Genomic DNA, 20,400 nt, shown 5'->3' on the forward strand with positions numbered 1-20,400 from the left:
TGTGTGTGTGTGTGTGTGTGTGTGTGTGTGTGTGTGTGTGTGTGTGTAAGGAATAGGAAAAGATGTGTGTGTGAGAGAGAATTTTCCCAAAGTTTGGCATCTGCCTGCTTCGATTCCCTAGAGCACAGGGAGTCGTAGAAAGGACTGGGGGAAGAGAATGACCCAGAGCAGGAGATCCATAAGAAGACCAAGAGAGCCAACAAATGTGGGCCCAGGGCCCTGCGGAGACTGATGCACCAACCAAGGACCATGCATGGGGAAGACCTAGGCCCTCAGCACAGTGTATACATGTAGCTCAGTCTCCAAGTGGGTTCCCTAGTAATGGGAGCAGGTTCTGTCTCTGGCTTAGACTCTGTTGCCTGCTCTTTGGTCATTTTTCTCTCGGGGGGGGGGGGGGGGGGGGGTTTGGTGGGGGGTGGGGGGGGGGGGGGGGGGGGGGGGCGGTGTTTTCCAGGCCACAGAGGAGGAGGATGCAGGTAGTCCTCATGAGACCTGATAGGCTGGAATCAAATGGTAGGGGAGGAAGGCTTTCCTTTTCTAAGACTAGGGAATAGTAATAGGGGGGAAGAGGGAGAGAGGGTGGGACCAGGAGGAGACAAGAGAGGGGGTTACAATCGGGATGCAAAGTGAATAAATTATAAAAATTTAATTTAAATTTGAAAAAACTAAAGAATTTATTTTTCATTTTTTTTAATGGTTCAAAAAGTTTTATTACAATTTATTCACTTTGTATCCCAGTTGCAGTACCCGCACTTGTTCCCTCCCTCTTCTCCTCCCATGCCCCTGTCCAAGTCCACTGATAGGGGAGGTCCTCCTCCCCTTCTGTCTGACCCTATCCTATCGGGTCTCATCAGGACTGGCTGCATTATCTTCCTCTGTGGCCTAATAAGGCTGCCCTGCTCCCCTCAGGGGGAGGTGATCAAAGAGCCAGCCACTGAGTTCATGTCAGAGACAGTCCCTGTTCCCTTTACTAGGGAACCCACTTGGACACTGAGCTGCTGTTGGCTACATCTGTGCAGGGGTTCTAGGTTATCTCCATGCGTAGTCCTGAGTTGGAGTATAAGTCTCAGAAAAGATCTGTGCCCAGATTTTTTGGTTCTGTTGCTCTCCTTATGGAGCTCCTGTCCCATCCAGGTCTTTCTATGTCTTCCTTCTTTCATAAGATACCCTGTACTCTGCCCAAAGTTCGGCTATGAGTCTCAGCATCTGCTTCAATACCCTGCTGGGTAGAGTCTGTCAGAGGCCCTCTATGATAGGCTCCTGTCCTGTTTCCTCTTTTCTCCCTCTTCTGATGTCCATCCAGTTTGCCTTTCTGAGAGAATTTATTAAGTAAGTGTATTTTGGTTGCCTCAGTCATTCTAATGTGGCACCGAACACTTGTAGGGTTCCTGGGCAGCAAATGTTCTTTATTCAAACCTGCAAATTGGAAATGCTGGTTCTGATATCAACAACAACACCATAAAAATGCTTAGGAAAAGACACACTTAGTCTGCGAGGCTAACAGGGCATATCTGGGCTGTGTCTTCACAAGTCAACTAAGGCAAGTAAGATAGTTCCTCAGTTTATTTCACAACTCTGATTAGGATATGGCAAACTGGTATAAAAACAAACCATACACACTAGCTTAGCTGTATGCCCTGTCCAGCAGAACTTGCTATGGTGAAAGCATGAGTGCTGGCATACTTTTAAACTCTTTTATTGATGTTTCTTATATCTTTCTCTCCCTACTCCACCCCAATCCCTTCCAACATCCCAACACCAGGTAGGAAAGAGAAAGCGTTAGTGGGAGAGGGGGTACAGTTCTCTCTTAGATGCTTCCTGCTGGTAAGGATGGTTGGGTTCTTTGGAGCCAGTACAATCCTCGTTTCAGTAGACCTTCAATTCTTGTCTCACAACAGCAACCAAGAGTAGCAAGGGAGAAGCAGGAGCAGCTTTGTTCTCTCTCTGACCCCACAGTCTATGGGTTCTGACATTTATTCTCTCTCCAGAGTCCTCAGATTCAAACTACCTGCAGCTGGCAAAGAGCTCTTTTCAGAGCCCGCATGAGGCAAATAGTCTGCTGCTGTGGACCATCTGAATCAGTTCCACATCCCACACCTGGGACCCAAACAAAAACGAGTTTATATCTACAACACATGAGTTCTGCATATCAGCACAGCCCAAGGCAGAGTGAGGGAGGAATAACTTGACCTATGACTGTAGAACATCTGACATTTGCATAATACAGAAAGAAACTCAAGTTTTACATTTAATTCCATTTTAAGTAATTGAAATGTAAATTGCCACGTGGACTAGTAGATACCATGTCGTATAGAGCTGAGAGAGCTTTTCTGTTGATAGTAGGTTTATGGCAGTGGTTGGCAACCTTCCTAATGCTTCCACCCTTTAACACAGACAGTTCCTCATGCTGGGCTAACTCCTCAACTATAAAATTATTTTCATTGCTACTTCATAGCTATAATTTTGCTACTGTTATGGAATATGATGTAAAAACCTTCCTGATATAATATAATATCGTGTAACTATTTTCCTCTGGTCTAAGGAAACTTTTGTAAATGGGTCATTTGACTCCCAAATGGGTCACAACCCTCAGCCTGAGAAGCACTGATTTATGGCATCTAGAGCATCCTTGCCTTTTTGTATGTTAATGTAGAATTTTATATTAAAAACTAGCATCTGATTGTAGTGTGAAGATTACAAGATGCAGGTGGTCATTTATCCCTGAAGTACAAGATTCATAAGAGTAATATAATGCCATTAATCTATTTGGTAAGAATGAGCGGTGAGTCATAAGATGTAGTACTGAAGACAAAGGGCTCAAAGAAGGAGTGAGTCTACAGTACAGGACTGAGAGGTTAAATCTTGGCTGAAGATTTGAAAGAAATGTTCTGTTACTTTTTACATGTTTAGAAATTCTGTTACTAAAACTGATACTTAACATTGCAAAATGAAACCTAAAGAGACCAAGAACACAGACTTTATTCCCTCTTCAAAGGCAGTAGTAAAGATTGGGGTCATGAATGTTAAGTAAGGACCATGAAAGTTCAAGGGAATTTTGATATCAGTTTTCTGTAACCACTATCCCTGGAGCTGATGGAGAGCCTTTCTAATTTTTCGGAGGAACCATGTGTCATTCCAATTTCCCTGTTGAAAGAGAGGACCAGGGCAGGAAAATGGCCAAGCAGGAAGCAAAATGATCTAGTTTCAAGCCCTGACCCACCAGACAGCAGCTGCATGCTAGCCAAGCAAACCCCTCATCAGAGAGAAGCCAGCAACTTGAAGGTTTTAAGAAGCCAACAGCATGATGCCCATCAACTGTTCCACTTCCCTTCCACGCAGAATCTCCTACTGAAATTGCATAAGCAATAGGAAGAAATTGATGGCTGAAGGGCTATGTGATTGCAAAAGAATAAAGGTGTGGTATGGGATGTTGCATGTACATAGACAGCTTATATAAAAATGGAGTTTAGTCCTTCTCAGAATGACAAAAATAGTGCTTGTGCCTCTTTCCATGGGAGGATATGATTGACAGCATCCGAGACTGTAAAGCACAAGGTAAGTGTGCACTGAACTGTAAGAGCCAATGGTCTGTCTCTATGCTGACTGCTTTTCAGCCCTGCTCACCCACTTGCCAAGTGAAAGGGCTCTTCGTTCCAATACTGCAACATATGCATACCCTTTTCTGTCGCCAGCTAGCATCATGCCAAACCTTCTTCAACAATCTTAGCAAACCTGCAAGGGACATGGTACTGTCTAAGCCAGGAAGGCCCACCTGTGTCATAAACAACACATGTCTAGAATCCCAAGGAAACCAGCTTCGATGTTTTCCTGCAGCGGAGAGGCTGAATATGTGCACAGTGTTTCTCTAAGGTGCTATCAAATTATTTTACCATTTAATTCTATAAAAGTTCCCATGATAATTAAATATAAAGCTTTCAGCTGAAACAAATATCTACAGATGTCAAGACTGCCTTTTCAGAAGCCATAAGCATTTTCTAAAGCCTCGCTGTAACCCAGATCTCGCCACCTTTAAACTTCTCCGTGTGTCTTTCTTTAGAGGTTCTGTGTCTTAGACTTGAGTCAGTACTTCAGACACACTGCTCATCCTCTGTTGAGTCATCACTCAGGGGAAAAATGCTATTCCTATTCCAATTACCTTTCTTTATACACCTGAGTTTCGGAGTAATTCCCTGTCATTCCTTAGAATGCTTGAATCTCTACATTCATATCAAGTCTTTACATGTAAAAGAAGCCAATAGAGAGGCAAAAATAAGAGTTTGTTTATTTGCTTGCTTGCATGGTTGGTTGTTTTTCTCAAAGAACTGAATCTCTGTGTTGAATACTACCTGCTGTCAAAGCTAGGTAAAAATCTTAAAGTCTTGATGATTCATGTTTACACAATGCATTTGCCCTGAAATATGTGCTTGTGTCTGTATGCCAAGCATTAACTGCTACAAAGTTTTAACAACTTTCTTTTATATTCCTAATAAACAAGAACTCAACTCAGTAGATAGTTTTTTCTGCCTGGTGTTGTTTTATTAGTGTTAACAGCCTTATAGCAATGACTCATTCACTGGTTTATTGGCAACACCACAAAGGATTGTCACTCAACACCTTGTGTGATTGTGACATTGGAAAATTATAAAGCTGAGAATCTCTGGTTTTGTTGGTCTCTCACTCTCCATTTAGTACATGTCAATTTTCCAGGTTTCAGGTGGTTTTTGCAGACACCGCAAAGGAGTCAAGATTTCCATTTTCACCCATAGGTGCTGAGCTATGGCTGGCTGCCCCTCAGCAGATTTTTATTTCTGTGTGAATGCTTGCAGCTGAGAATCATGGCTTGGAAAATAGAAAAGCATTTTGTGATAGCACCTATTACCAAGTTCCTTTGGCTGCTGTAATTAATTCAACGGTTCCTTACCTTTAAAGGTGGCCAGATAACCCACAACCCACCAGTTCGCTCTCTCTGATAAAAGCTTTTCATTTTTCTTTTAACTTGCCATGCTCCCTCAAATCAACCTTGCTTTCTTCATCCTTTCAATACTGTGTACCTGAACTTAAGACTATTACATGGTCTGAAAGCTTTGAACATCAGTACTGTGATCAGCCACTAAAGCAGTCCAATTTCCACGCTGTTCAAATAGTGCTTTTTTGACTTGTCTGGAGAAAGTGTCTGCCAATTCATTTTTTTTCTTATCAGCAAATATATATATTTATAATATATATATATATATATATATACATATATATATATATATATATTTGCTCTTGTAGCTTATTATAAAACACAGGATAAAGTCCCTGAACAATCAGAAGACCAGTTAAAAACACATACCTAGGCTTTTGCTCATTCACTTTGCCATCAAATGGAAAATCAAATGAACAGAGCTCTGATGTTACAGGAGCCTGCCACTGAAAACTATCACTCCTTGATAACAGTCTTCTTCAAACACATACGTTTAGAATGTTCAGCTTCTCTGGAATCATGTTACTCCCTGTTACCTCCTAATCCTGTTTCCATGCAGACAGTCTGGGTCAATAGTAAGGAAAATATATTGGAGAGATTTTTGTTGAAATTGGATTCAACCCCTGTCCTGTCCCAAACATTCTTTCCAAGCATGGCAGAATTTTTTTTGTCATGAGCAGGGCTTCTTGATACCCCAGAGTAAATTCATTTCTTAGATTTTCACTGAAGAACAAGATCTTTATTTTTAGAAGATTTCGCTGGCCGCTTCCATATTGTCATACGTTGTTTGCTGGAAGCTAGAACACAGGCAAGATATGAAAAAAGGAAAACTTTCCATACATTCCATATAAGCCGCAGTACCCATTATCTTCACCAAGACCTGTTTTCCTGAATCTACTTTGTTCCCAACATGCTGCTTAGATAGACAAGTAAAACCTTTCATGGACAAGGACTGGTGTAGGCCACCCTGGTCTTCTTTCTTTCTGGTTTTCCCACTTACTAGCTCCATGACCCTGTTTAAGCAAGTAACTTAATCCTTATCTTAATGTGCCTATTAAGTTAGGAAAAGAGCTCATTCATGTAGCAAAATCCAAATAATTTCATACTTGAAACGCCACTTACAACAGGATCTGGTATCTAGGACATACTCAATGTTGGTGCTAATGTTTGCCATGCTTACACGAGCTTTTACAATCCAGTTAACTGGGAGAACCTAAGAATTCATGCAGAATTGTGTGATTCAGAATATGCACACATCATTGCATAGACTCATTGGAGAAAATAGTGATACAATATTTTATAAAATTGTCATTTGAACTGGAGCATGGTTCTTCATTCATCTATTTTTGGAATCATTCTTCTGGATCAAACTGCAGGCTCCTCACTGTAATGGACATAAAAACACTGGATTGGTCGCTGCCTCACTGGAGGGCCCAGGAAACAGTATTGCTAAAGGGGACTGCAGATGGGGGTACTCAGTGTTGAGGAGTCTCCGCACATTTATTCCTAATATACACTCTGGGTTTGGCTAAGACTTTCAGCACTTTTTGAGAGCAAGGAGATGTCTGAGAACACAATTTATAATGTAGAATTGCAGAGAAGCCATGGGAAGTTATGCAGACATTAAAGGACATTCCCCCGTGTGGTCTTCAGTGAGGTGCACAGGGTGCCCAGCAAAGCATGGGAAGCTTTCACTGCACTGCACACTTAGATTCAGGCAAAGCTTTACATGCACAAGGAAATCGCAGGTGTATCACAGAGACATTTTGTCAACATTTCTAGACACTAGGAGAGAATATCCTGGCGCAGGGCCCATGTCGCCAGAAGACGGTAGACAAGGGACTTCCCTGCCATTAAAGCCTTGCCTGTGGAATCAGTGAAACAGGCACAGCCAACACCTCCCATCATGCAACAATGGCCCAAACTGGGGAAAGCTGTACAAATTTTTGGAAAAGAATAAGGTGCTAAATAATTGTTCATTTGTATCATGATGATGAAAGAAACAAGTAAGACATAGAGGAAACCTGTGTACATAAAGAAGACAAGAAATGGACTGTGAATAAGCTATGAAGATGAGTTTGTGGTGTTACCAAGTGTATGTTCCTGGGACTGTGTTTGGTTCCGTGAAGCCTACAGCAGAAAAGAAGGCTTAGAGTTTTGTTTGTTTTTAACTAATGACTTGTAAAATTATTTTAGGGACCAGCAAGATGGCTTTAGAGGATAAAAATGCTTTCTCTGGAAGCCTGACACCTCGATTCAATCCTCAAAACTCATAGCAGGAGAGAACAAACTACTCAAAACCGTCCTCTGACTCCCACTGACTCCTCTCTCTCTCTCTCTCTCTCTCTCTCTCTCTCTCTCTCTCTCTCTCTTACAAACAAACAGTAATTAATAAATTTTTAAAAGAAGAAAAAGTCATTTTAAACTATGTATTTTAAAAGTTATTATGGGTAACACAATGGCACACAGGTATTAATGTGCAAACATTTTTGTTGCATTTGGATCTTAAAGTACAAAAGGCATTATATAGTCGCAAAAATAGTTCTGTGGCCACTAATGCCCTTCTGGAGGAGGAGGGGAGGGTTTTCCTTCAATCCAGTATTTATTCATATTGGCACAGTCTGAAAAAAAAAAAGACAACAACAACAACAACAACAAAAAGTTATTATCCTGTGCTTGGTGGTAATATGATTAGTATTGTATTTGTTTACAACACATTTTGTGTTCAGAACAATGGTCTGTTTGGATAGTACTTAGCACAACCCACGCCTTTAGGAGACTATCACTAATGCCTGCTAAGACAACTGAAGTCTTCTTCCTGCTAAAGATGAGGCAGGGGCATTATACCAGGAGGAGTAGGCTCCTGCATGGTCAGGGGTTATGTCCAGCAATATCTACATGTGTAGCTATTCCAGCAGTATCTACAACAGTAGGTTTATCTCATTCATTATCTCTTTTTGCTGGCATACGCACTAGTCTCCAGAAACGGAGTGGGTGGGCAGCACCTGGCTGAACCCCAAGGGCTTTCTAACGGGAAATGTACTTCTTACCATAGGTATTGAAGTTTGAGCCTGGCCATTTCAAGAGAAGAGGCAAAGCTAAGAAGATGGCTCTTGTCGATATCCAGCTGGATCATCATGAGCGGTGTGATTGCATCTGCAGCTCGAGACCACCTCGATAAAACATGGTGCACATATGTACATTATGCTTGAAATAACCTTTAGGTTAAGAAAAAGGGAATAAGGGACCCTTTGACAACCCTAAACAGCCAGACTTGCTTCTAATCGACAATGCAGTGAATAAAAGTGGAAACCTTGCTTTGTTAGTGCCGTGGCAAAAGAAAGCATTCATCATCAATTTCTAGATCTATAAACATAGGAATTCACTTATTAACAGTATGTGAAGACATGTATGTATACCCAGATACACATCTAGCTCTATGTGTGTAAATAGATGCAAAGCTGTATTTACTGAGGTTCTCCAGAAACAAATGATTAGATGATTACTCAATTTTGTGCTAAAGTAAGGAATGTGTCAAACATATAAGATATATTTTTTGAAGTTGAGAAGGTAAATTTCTCTTAAAACTTTGTGTCATAAAATGTGTTGGATCTTGCTCTCTTAAAGAAGGTATTTGTCCATTAAACAAAAGATGAGACTTTCTTATGTATGTATCTTAATTATAAGGAGAAAAATATATGTAGTTTCTGGGGATGAAAGCAAGTAGTTAAATATTTTCTTCATGAGATGCACTACACACCTACAAGAGTGGACAGTAAGTATCTGTCTCCAAAACTGCACCACAGTAGTACATGATGGTTAAACATCAGGTCATTAAATCCTCTTTTATGTATTTTGTCAAGGCAAGCTAGGTCACTGAGCATCCTTCTCAATGAATTGCTCAAATAATTGGATGAATCTTTCAAGAGACAAGCAATTGGTTGCAGCAGAACTTTGGAATTATTATTATTTTTTATTCTAAAAATCTGCAGAAAACCAAGTGTATTCAGGAATAGCATGGCATCATGCCCGAGCCTTTCAACATGATATTCACGGCAAGACTTAAGTGATAGAAAGTCAGAAATAAGCGAGTATTGACATAACTGGAAAACTAAATGAGCTATTAAATAAGGTCCACAATTTAAAATGTGTTTAATTCTCCAAACTGTGCCAATAACTTTCTATGTTTTGCTTTTGGGTTCTTATCTTTCAATATATACATATGGACTTGTGTTAAATTAGACAATCCATCATCAAACATTTATAGCCTTAAAGCTTTTGTGCATTAACAAAACAACTAACTCTTATTGATGTTAATCCCCAATACTATACTTAAGATTCTGAATATCTATTTCTGGATCAGCAGAAATCAGTCGTGTGTTGCCTATCCTTTTCACGCCTTCTGACCTTACTCTACAGAGCCAGCTGTAAGTCGTGGAAGACATCTGTCCTGCTTTCCCACTGGAAAGCTTTTTGCATTGGTTATTAGGAATGAGAGTCATTTTTCCTCAGTGGCTTCTCCATAGCTATTCTAAAGAGACTGAGTCCAGAAACGGGACGCCGTTCATTGCTCTCCACAGCAAGATGCTTGGGAGGGACCAAGTCAGCTTGAGGCTACATTTTTCTTCCTGCGTTGAGTAGAAAAAAGAACGGATTTCTTTGGTGAGTCCAGTGCTGCCCTGAGCCCGGACCCGTCTGGTACCAGTCCTGTTCACAGGCTGCTTTAGTCCAGTGGCAGATGAGTGGTTCAGATACACTTGTATGGATAAGTATGATGCTGTGCAATCCAAGTTGCTGGCTCAGCAAACCTGCTTTTATTGTCACATATCTTCTAAAGGTTCTGTGCAATTATCTGTCAGTTCTACTCGAAGGATTATTAAAATTAATACTGCATTGCTCAGTTGTCCAGCATGCCACAGAACAATGAGAAGTAGGCCAGGTCCCAAATCAGGAGCCACTTTTCTCTCTATGGCACTTGCAAGCTTCCTGTGAAATAATGGTCTCCTGTACTAAAGCCAAGTTATGTTCCATTACTCATTGTACACGGCACAGCTCAGCCACAGCTGTGAATATAAAACATCAGAGTGCTCTATCCAGTTTTCAATAAACCTTCCTGGTGGCAAGAACCAGTTCAGGCCATGGCTGGGCTTTGTATTTATTAGCTGCAATGTAAACAGACATGTGCACCTATGTTGCCTTTTCTTTCTGGAGTGTTTTTATTAAACCCTCTCCCTTGGTTATCTGTTATCTATTGCACATCCAACATGTATCAAATAAATCTGTTCCATTGCTATCAAAGAAGTAAAAATAAAAAACAAACCATTGTACAAATTACATTTCAAAACAACCCAATAAATATACAGTTCTGCATACATCACTCACTTGGAATAATGCCTCTCATTTCATATGGTCTTATAGGGCAAAACACTTTCATAAGTGGAGGGCTTTTGTGATTTTTTTTTGTCATATCAGTAACATGCAGCTTTTCCTCTCACATTATTTTCTATAGAAATGTAATGTGCCTCTTATCTTAATAAAAAATAAATACTGCTTTTGAACAAAACTGCTCCATTATTTAGTAGTGAATTGCAATTTTAAAAGGTATACAATATTACAAAGGTACTTTCACAAAGCACTTAGCTGGAATGACAAGATGGGTGGTTTCTGAAGGAGGGAGTGCCTGCTCCTAGCCCACAGGCCTTCATGCTCTGCCTCACAGCTGAGGTGGGATTACTCATTCTCTCTGTCTCTCTCTGTCTCTGTCTCTGTCTCTCTCTCTCTCTCTCTCTCTCTCTCTCTCTCTCTCTGTGTGTGTGTGTGTGTGTGTGTGTGTGTGTGTGTGTGTGTGTGTCTGCTGGTGGTCTTGGCTTCTTCTGTGTTTCTTTCCCCAGTAGGTCTTTCAAGTGAATTTTCCTCTGACGTTGCCCACCTAAGAGTTCCCATCCTGTTCACGACAGCCACATCTTTCTCTTACCTTTTTTCCCCCTGTGCTTATGACTGGACACCCAGCTGGTGGCTCATTGCTGCCCATTCAGAGAAACCACCTAAAGGAGCACAGACCATGGCCATAAAGAGGACTCTCTTATCTGCAGGAATGCTTGCTTTCAGATGTCATCATGCTGGAGACAGCCTGGCAGCTGCAAAGAGCTCAGTGAAACCTTGCTTTTAGCTTGATGGCTGCAGATGGTTTAGGGAATAAATACATAGAGAAATGTATGTGTTTTAGGGTAAGAATTAACTTTACCAGTAGAAATATGAGCTAACATGTTAGCCAAGGAGTTGGCATTTGGAAAAGATTAAGCAGTACTGTGAATGACAGTTAGTTCAGATAGCTTGGATTTTTATGGAAAGCATCGGAAAACTGTATGCAAAACATTTAACATAAGTGCATTAAGAATTTAATTTCATCTCCTAAAATGAACATGTATCCAGTTTTACTCCACCACTAACTCAACAGATGTCCAAATGGCTCCCATTTATAGGCTCCTAAGTTACAGCATTAAAGTAAAATGTACAGATTAGTATTCATTGCTAAAATTCTGGAAAATACATTTTTGTTTATTGGTATCCCAATGTAATATGCTGGAAATGGAATATTTATAATGCATTGGTTTTATTGCCATTCACTCACATCCTGTTTGTTTTTAAGAGATCAAGTTGAACACTGCGGAGGTCTATAAATATAAAAGACCCCCTGAGATGTGTCAGATCAAATAGACAGTACTGGGTAAGCAAAAGAAGTTGCTTAATTTAAGTGGTTTTGTTTTTCTGTTGAAGTTGTATTTTTCTTTTATTGAAAATAATTTTTTTCACACAATATATTCTGATTACTGTGTCTCCTCCCCTTCCCCCTCCCTCTTCCCTCTTCCCAGTTGCTCTGCAGCTCTCTTCCCAACCAGAGCCAGAACCACACACTTTCTATCTCTCTTTAGAAAAAAAGGCACCTAAGAAATGATAATAATTAAATTAAGTAAAACACAGTAAGATAAAAACATAACAAAACAAACAAACAGAACTAAAATAGCCAGAGGAAAAGCATAAGAAACGCATACAGACACAGACACACACAAATTTGCACATGCATGAATCTCATAAAAACACAAAACTAGAACCAATAATACACATGCAAAGGATCTGAACAGTTAAAAAAAAAAAGAATGCTTTAGTTCAACATTAAGAGACAAAGAATCTTCAAAGACACCTTTGAGTTAATTTTATCCTGGCCATCGACTGCTGGGCATGGCCTATCCTTAAGAGTAGTTTATTTCCCCAGTGAGACGTCCCTGGAGAAACTAGTTTTCATTTTCAGGTGGTTACTAGCTGGAGTTGGCCTCTGGGCTAGGACATGTGCCCACGTTTCTTCTCAACATCAGGACCTCATCTGGTTCAGGCCCTGTGGATGCCGCCACACAGTCTCTGTGAATTTATATGTGTGTTGGGTCCTGCTTTGCTTAGAAGTCTTGTTTTCTTGGTGCCCTCCATCCCCTCTAGCTCTCACACTCGTTTTCAGCCTCTTCTCTGAGCCATGAAAGGAGATATTTGATGGTGACATCCCATTTAGGGCTAAGTGGGACAAGGTCTCTCAATCTATGCACATTGTCTGGCTGTGGGTCTCTGTGTTTGTTCTCATCTTCTGCAGGAACATGAAGATGGCTGAGCAAGGCACTGATCTTTAAGTATAAAAGAACATTACTAAGAATCATTTTTTTGGTACGTCATTTAGTAGAATTTGATTTTACCCTAGGGCTCTGGGCTATCTAGTCCCAGGTTCTTGTCCACCCAGGTAGCTTTGGGTATGGGTACAAGAACCTTCATTTGGTGACAAGAGATGTCCAGTTATGGCTCTATCTCCCACACTATTTAGCAATTAATTTTGTTTAGATCACTTTCATAAATGTATGTTTTAGGAAGTTTTTACTGTATTCGGTTTCCAAACAAACCCTTGTCTTAGGGTTTTATTGTTATGAGGAAACACCGTGACCATGACAACTGTTATATAGAAAAACATTTAATTTTGATCAACTTACAGTTCAGCGGTTTAGTCCATTATTGTCACAGAGGAAAGCATGGCAGCATGCAGGCAGACATGGTGCTAGAGAAGGAACTGACAGTTCTACATCTTGATCTGTAGACGGCAGGTAGAGACTGAGTCACGGTGGCCAGGCTTGCATATCTGAGGCCTCAAAGGCAGCCCCCAGTGACACACTTCCTCCAACAATGCCACACCTACTTCAAAAGGTCACACCTCCTAATAGTGCCACTTCTTATGAGCCTATTTGCCATCCATTTTGATTCAAACCACCACACCCCTCAAATGGCCCTTAGTTTTAGCTACCTCTACCCATATTGCCACCCTCAACCCCCATCACCCTCTCTTCTTCTCTCCTCATTTGATACTCCCATATCAGCATCCCTCACCCTGTCTCCTGCAATCCATCCATAACTATCTATTTTGTTTCCCCTTCCTAGGGAGAGCCATCACTCCCACCAGCCTCTTTATCTTAACCTGTGTAGTTATACAGATTATAGCTTGATATCAATGACTAAATAGCTAGTTGAATACATGACATATTTGTCTTTCTGGATCTGGGTTATCTCACCCAAGATGTTTTAATTTTCTAGTTCCATCCATTTACCTGTGAATTTCATATTTATTAATTGCTGAGTAATATTCCATTATGTAAATGTACCACATTTGCCATAACAATTCATCTGTTTACAGACATTTAGGTTGTTGCCAATTTTTGGCTATTAGGAATAGGGCATCGGTGAACATGGTTGAGCAAGTATTTCTGAAGCATAATGAAGGGTCCTTTGGGTATATATCTAAGACTGGTAAAGCAGAATCTTGATGTAGGTCAGTTCCCAGCATACTGAGGAACAGAAAGTCTGATTTTTCATAGTGGCTGCACAAGTTTGCACTCCAATTAGTAATGGATGAGTGTTCCTCATCTTCACCAGTATTTCTTGTCTTTTTTTTTAATTAATCTTATCCATTCTGGGTGGCATAAGAAATCTCAAAGTAATTTGAATCTGCATTTCCCTGATGGCTAAGAACATTGAACATCTCTTTAAGTGATTTTCAGGGGCATGCAGATCTTTGTGAGTTCGAGGCCAGTCCTGATCTACAAATAAGTCCAGGACAGCCAAAGTTACGCAGAGAAACCCTGTCACACACAAAAAACAAAATTTCTCGTTTTATGTCTGTACCTCATTTTTTAATAATCAGGATAGTTGTTTGTTTGATGTCTTGATGTCTTTGTTGTCTTGATGACTTGAGTTCTTTATATATTTTAGATATCACCCCTATATAGGATATATAGTTGATAAGAAAAAAATCTGTTCTGATTCTGCCAGATTGTCCAAATCATGGTGTCCTTTGCTTTGCAGAACTTTCTGTTTTATGAGGTCTTATTTATTAATTATTGATCTCAGTGCCTGTTAAAGGCACTTTAGAAAAGCCATTTCCTGTGCCAATGAGTTCAACTCTGTTCCTACTTTCTCTTCTTTTAGGTTCAGTGTATCTGGTTTTCTGTTGAAGGTCTTTGATCTGTTTAGAGTTGTGTTTTGTACAGCGTAAGTATGGACCTATTTGTATTCTTCTACATACAGATGTCCAGTTTGACCAGCACCATTTGTTGAAGCTGCTTTCTTTGTTCCAATGTGTATTTCTGGCTTCTTCATAAAAAAAAAAATCAGGTGTCCATAGTCATGTAGACTTATGTCTGTGTCTTCAGCTCATTTCCATTTTTCAAAGTGTGTTTATATCAATACTATGCTGTTTTTAATTACAATGTTTAGATCATGTATGGTGATACCTCTAGCAGTTCTTTTACTCTTTAGAAGTGTTTTAGCTATTCTGAGATTTTTTTTTTTTGTATTCCTATATGAAGCTGAAATGAAGATACCTTGACTTCTTCCCTTTCTATTTGCATCTTTCTTCGGTTGTCTTACTGTTCTAGCTAAGACATTAAGTACTATAATTGGATGAATATGGAGAGAGTGGACAATCTTGTCTTGTTCCTGATTTTAGGAGAAATGCTTTGGGTTTCTCTCAAATTAAGTTGAAGCTGGCTGTGGGCTTGCTGTAAATTGCCTTCATTATTTTGAGTCATGTTCCTTTTATCTTTAATGTCTCCAGAGCATTTATCATAAAGAGGTATAGGATTTTGTCAAAGGCCTTTTCTGCATCTAATGAGATGATCATGTATTTATTTTCTTTCAGTTTGATTGTATGATGTATTATATTTATCAAATTACTATAGTTGAACCATCCCTGTGTCTCTGGGATGAGGCTTGTTGATCATGCTGTATGATCTTTTTGATGTGTTCATTTATTCAGTTTACATGTATTTTTGCATCTGTGTTCATAAGAGAAATTGTTCTATAATTTTCTTTCTTTGGATTTTTGTGTGGTTTATGTATCAGGATAATTGTGGCTTTTTAAGAAGAATTGGGCAATGTTTCTTCTGTTTTATTTTGTAAAATAATTTAAAAGGTATAAGCATTAACCCTTCTTTGAAACTCTTACAGAATTCTTCACTAACCTGGTCTTTTTTCAGGTGTTTAACTTTTGATCACTGCTTCTATTTCACTAGGGATTATAGATCTGTTTAAATTTGTTGAAGTACAGGTTTTTAAAGTATGATCTTATGAGTCACTGGATTTCCTCAGTATCTGTTATGCTCCCAATTCCATCTCATATTTTATTAATTTGGATCTTCTCTCCATCTTTTTGTCAATTTGGCTAAGGATTTGTCCATCTTATTAATTTTTTTTATTTTCAAAAAACCAAGTTATTTGTTGCATTGATACATTGGTTCTTTTTTATTTATTTATTTTTTATTTCAAGGGCATTTGTGCTGTGTCTGCGTGTATGATTGTGTGAGGGTATTGGATACCCTGGAACTGGAGTTACAGTTTTGAATTGCCATGTGGGTGCTGGAAATTGGACCTGGGTCCTCTGGAAGAGCTGCTAATACTCTTAATAACTGAGCTATTTCTCTAGCTCCACATAGTTTATAGTTTTTGCTGTTGTTGTTTCTGTTTTATTGACTTCAGCCATGAGTTTGATTATTTCTTGTCATCTCCTATTTTTCGGTGTGATTTCTTCTTTTTGTTCTAGAGCTTTCAGGTGTGATGTTAAGTTAAAATCTCTCCAATTTTGTTTTTGTACTTTGTGCTATGAACCTGCCTCTTAAAACCGCCTTCATTGTGCCCCATAAGCTTGAGTATGTTGTGTTTTCATTTTCATCCAGTTCTAAAAAGGTTTTAATTCCATTCTTAACTTCTGTCTTGATCCATTTTCATTCAGAAGTGAGTTGTTTCCATGAGTTTGTAAGCTTTATATTGCTTCTGTTGTGTTTTTAATCCACGGTGGTCAGAATCCAGGGTATTACTTCAATTTTCTTGTATTTATTAAGACTTGCTTTCCTTGTAGAGCTCCTATCCTTTCCATATCATACCAAATATATCCAGGCACAGGGTCTTTTCTGAGACTGACACTCAGCCAAGGACCATCTATGGATATAACCTAGAACTTCTGCTCAGATGTGGCCCGTGGTAGCTCAGCAACCAAGTAGTTTTCCAAAGTAAGGGGAACAAGGACTATTTCTAACAGGATCTCAAGGGCAGGCTCTTTGACCTCCCCACACCCCCCCCAGGGGAGGAGCAGTTCTGTTAGGCCACAGAGGAGGACTTTGCAGCCAGCCCTGAAGATACCTGATAAAACAGGGTCAAATACCCTATCAGTGGACTTGGAAAGGGGCAGGGAGGAGACCAGGGAGGGAGTGTGGGGTTGAGGAGGGAATGAGGGAGCGGGATACAGCTGGGACACAGAGTTAACAAAATGTAACTAATAAGAAAGAGAAAATTTTAAAAAAAAATCACTGAAAAGATAAAAAAAAGGAAAATCTAAAAAAAAAAAAAAAAAAAAAAAAAAAAGACTTGCTTTCCATCCAAGCATGTCATCAGTTTAGAGGAAAAGTTCCATGATCTGAAGAGAATAAGGTATATTTATTTATGAAAAGTTCTATAAAATCTGTTAGATCCTTTTGGTTTATGCCATTACTTATCTCCAACATTTATCCATTCAGTTTTTCTCAGGATGACCTGTCTGTTGGTGAGAGTGGGGTATTGAAGTTACCCGCTATCGGTGTGTGAGGGTCAATAAGTGATTCAATCTTTAGTAGTGATTCTTTTATGAACTTGGGTGCCCTTGGGTACTGGTGTAGAAATGTTAAGAATTGTAATCTTTTCTTGATAGATTTTTTTTTAAGTATGTAGTGTCCTTCTCTATTCCCTCTGATTAGTTTTGGTTTGAAGTCTATTTTTGCTAGGTATTGAAATTGCTACACCAGCTTACTTCTTATGTCCATTTGCCTAAAATATTTTTTCATCTTTTTACCCTAAGGTGATGTCTATCCTTGATGTTAAGGTATGTTTCTCGGATGTAGCTGATGGATGAATCCTGCTTTTGTCTCCCTTTTGTTAATCTGTGTCTTTTTATTGTGGAATTGAGATCACAAATGTTGAGAGTCACCAATGGCCAGTGATTGTTGAGTCCCATTGTTTTGATCTTGTACTGTGGATTCCTACCTTCTCTTTTGATTTGCTGTTCTGATATTATTTATTCCTTGGATTTTCTTGGATTTAACTAACTTCTTTAGGTTGAAGTTTTCCTTCTAGCACTTTCTACGAGGCTGAATTTGTAGATAGATAATTGCTTGCATTTATTTTGTTGTGGAATCTGTTCTTTTCCCATCTATCATGATTAAAAGTTTTTCTGTGTATACTTTTCTAGCTTAGCATCTGCAGTTTCTTAGAGTTTGCAGCACATGTGTCCAGACTCTACTGGTTTTTGGAGTCTTCACTGAAGTCAGGTATTATTCTAATAGATCTGCCTTTACATTTTACTTGGTCTTTCCCCATGCAACCTTTAATATTTCTTCTTTTCTGTACATCTAGTATTTTAAAATTATGTATTATGGGGACTTTCTTTTCTCATCCAGTCTACATCTACAGCATAACAAATTCAGAATAACAAATAAAAGGGGCGTTACAGTAAAATCTCTCAGAAAGGGGCACACAAACCAAGCTTTCTTTAGATTATGAACCCGAGAAAAAAATCAGTTTCTCTTTGGAGTATGGTAGAATCTGAAAACCAATGGCTGTTGGAACTCATGCCTCTGGCCTTGGAACAAAACTTCCATAAAATGTCAGACATAATGAGGGGAGATGACATGGGCGCTTTGCAGTGGCCACAGGTCTGAGGGATCCCATTGCCTCTCTTGGTCCTGCTGTCTGGGCATGTCTCTCTGTTGGACTCTGCAAACCTCAAATGATAGATCACTGAGTCCGCTGAGACCCTCTGAAGGGGGGTGGGGGAGAATAGGATTGCAATGAAGACTACTGTCTACAGTCAGTGATTAATGCCTGGAAGGAAGGAAGTATAGTTAGTGCTGGTTACTTGGAACAAGCAGTGTTCCTTGAAGCTGCCCTGACCACTGCACTGGGAACTGCTCTGCCATAACTCCTAGAAGAAGTATAGAGCTGGGTTCTTTTGAGCCACTGGTCACAGCATATTTGTCAGCTAGTCAGTGTGCAATGTGGTTTTATGAGTTTCTGTTAAGGGACACCTTATTGACTAAATATTGGTGATAGACTAGTGTTGAATCTATAACTAATGGTGCTGTAACTCAGGACTCAACAAAGCTTCCTAGCATGTGTAATTTTATTATGACATATGGCATAGTCGCCGTGCCCTTGGGAACCCAAGGCAGCTGTAGACCTGCAGTCTCCTGGAAGATAATTTAAATAGCAAAATCAACAAAGAGTATGAAAAAGATTAAGAAACCCACTTGCATTCTTTGAATATAGAAGTTGCCTGCTTATTTATTTTGGAAACAGGTTCACATGTAATGCAAGCTGATCTCAAACTTGTGATATATAACCTAGGATGGATTATGCTGAATTTATGGTCCTCTTGCTCTATCTCCGGAGTGTTGGGATTACAAGCATGTACACACAGTTCTATGTGATGCTGGGATTTGAAATCTGGATGTCATGATTGCTAGACAAACACTGTAACAACTTTGCTATACCAACAGCCATATGAAAAAAAAACAGTTGTTTATGATAAGAGAGTAGAATATAGACGTTTAGCCTCAATTTACATTTTCACTGCTCTGTGCTGTCTATGAACATTCATGGCATGATTTGGTTTTGGGTAGGCAAAGTTACAAAAATAGAAACTGTAAATAATAGATATTGACTTGATGCTAATGCTGTTTAATTGCCAGCCACGTGCCAGGATTTTTTTTTCTGAAGCTTACATATATTCAATAGTAAGTAGACTTTACGACAAAGAAATAAAGCATAAAGGTTTTTTTTAATTATACAGCAGTGTTTATATGTTTCCTAAGGTTGAAAAAGTGAGGCAGTGAAAAACTCATGCAACTTGCCAAATGTCATTAAGTATATATAAATGCCAGACATCATCTATGTCCAAATGATTGTCACATCACAGCACTACTTGTCTGATTCAATGGATAGCTGGCATAATCGAAGAAATTCTTCAGAAAGGACTTCTGCCAAACACCAAGACTGAGCTCAGAGCCGAAGATACAAGTCAACGTTCATTTAGGTAACTAACCGTCACCGAGCATCCATTGTGTGGTAGCATGATGCTAGGCACAGAGTACCATGTACAAGGAGAGGAGCAGCACAGCAGACACAAAATAAATGCACACCTCATAAAATGATGAACCTCATAAGAAGAACTGATTAGAAATGTAGCAGAAATCCTTTCTCAAGAGGCAACATATTTTTGTTCATGGTGAAAGGGAGAAAATAATGACTGAAAATATTGGAGTAGAGAGCATGTTAGGTAAAGGGAACAGAAAAGGCAAAGTCTCGAGGTAGAAATAAGCTAGGAATGGTGTGAAAAACAAAAGGAGGGCCAAAGTGGAGGAGGTAGAAGCTAGATGCTTAAAAAGAAAGTTCAAAGAAAACAGGGCAAATCATGTCAAGCCTATCAGGTGAGTATATGATGTTGAGCCAGTCAAGTGGAGGGCAACAGGGAAGAATAAGGAATTTGTATTGTCACCACTGGAGGGAGCATTTAGTTTTGATCAGGGGCATAAAGCAATATGGCAAGATAGTACAAGGTCTCTCTGGTGCTCAGAGAGACACTGGCATGCAAGAAACACTGGTGCAGGAGACACTGGCATGCTCATCAGGGAGCGATCGCTCCATTTCTGGCCAAGTATGGGAAAGTGAATATCAGTTTCCATACAGTTGGGAAACAAAGCTTTAAAAGTAGAATGTCAGGGAAAGAGAGTTCAGAAGAGATTCCAAGGTTGAATTCCTCTGCAAATGCTGAAGTCTAAGTGAGAGGTGGTGGTGAGGAGGCATTGCAAGAGAATCTCAAGTTT

At 39.5% G+C, this 20,400-nt stretch overlaps 1 protein-coding gene across 2 annotated transcripts in view; it reads left to right on the forward strand.

Annotated features, from left to right (window-relative positions):
* The window catches only part of Pdgfd (platelet derived growth factor D), a 221,001-nt gene extending 210,518 nt beyond the window's left edge, over positions 1-10,483 (forward strand). For both annotated transcript variants that reach the window (XM_055615397.1, XM_055615398.1), the window contains exon 7: positions 8,022-10,483. In XM_055615397.1, coding sequence (XP_055471372.1) covers positions 8,022-8,147 — 126 coding nt within the window. In that variant the 3' untranslated portion in view covers positions 8,148-10,483. The remainder of the gene's footprint in view (positions 1-8,021) is intronic.
* Positions 10,484-20,400: the final 9,917 nt, after the last annotated feature.

The sequence above is a fragment of the Psammomys obesus genome, unplaced genomic scaffold, assembly GCF_907164565.1.
Source record: "Psammomys obesus unplaced genomic scaffold, mPsaObe1.curated_primary_1811, whole genome shotgun sequence".
NCBI classification, from domain to species: Eukaryota; Metazoa; Chordata; class Mammalia; order Rodentia; family Muridae; genus Psammomys; species Psammomys obesus.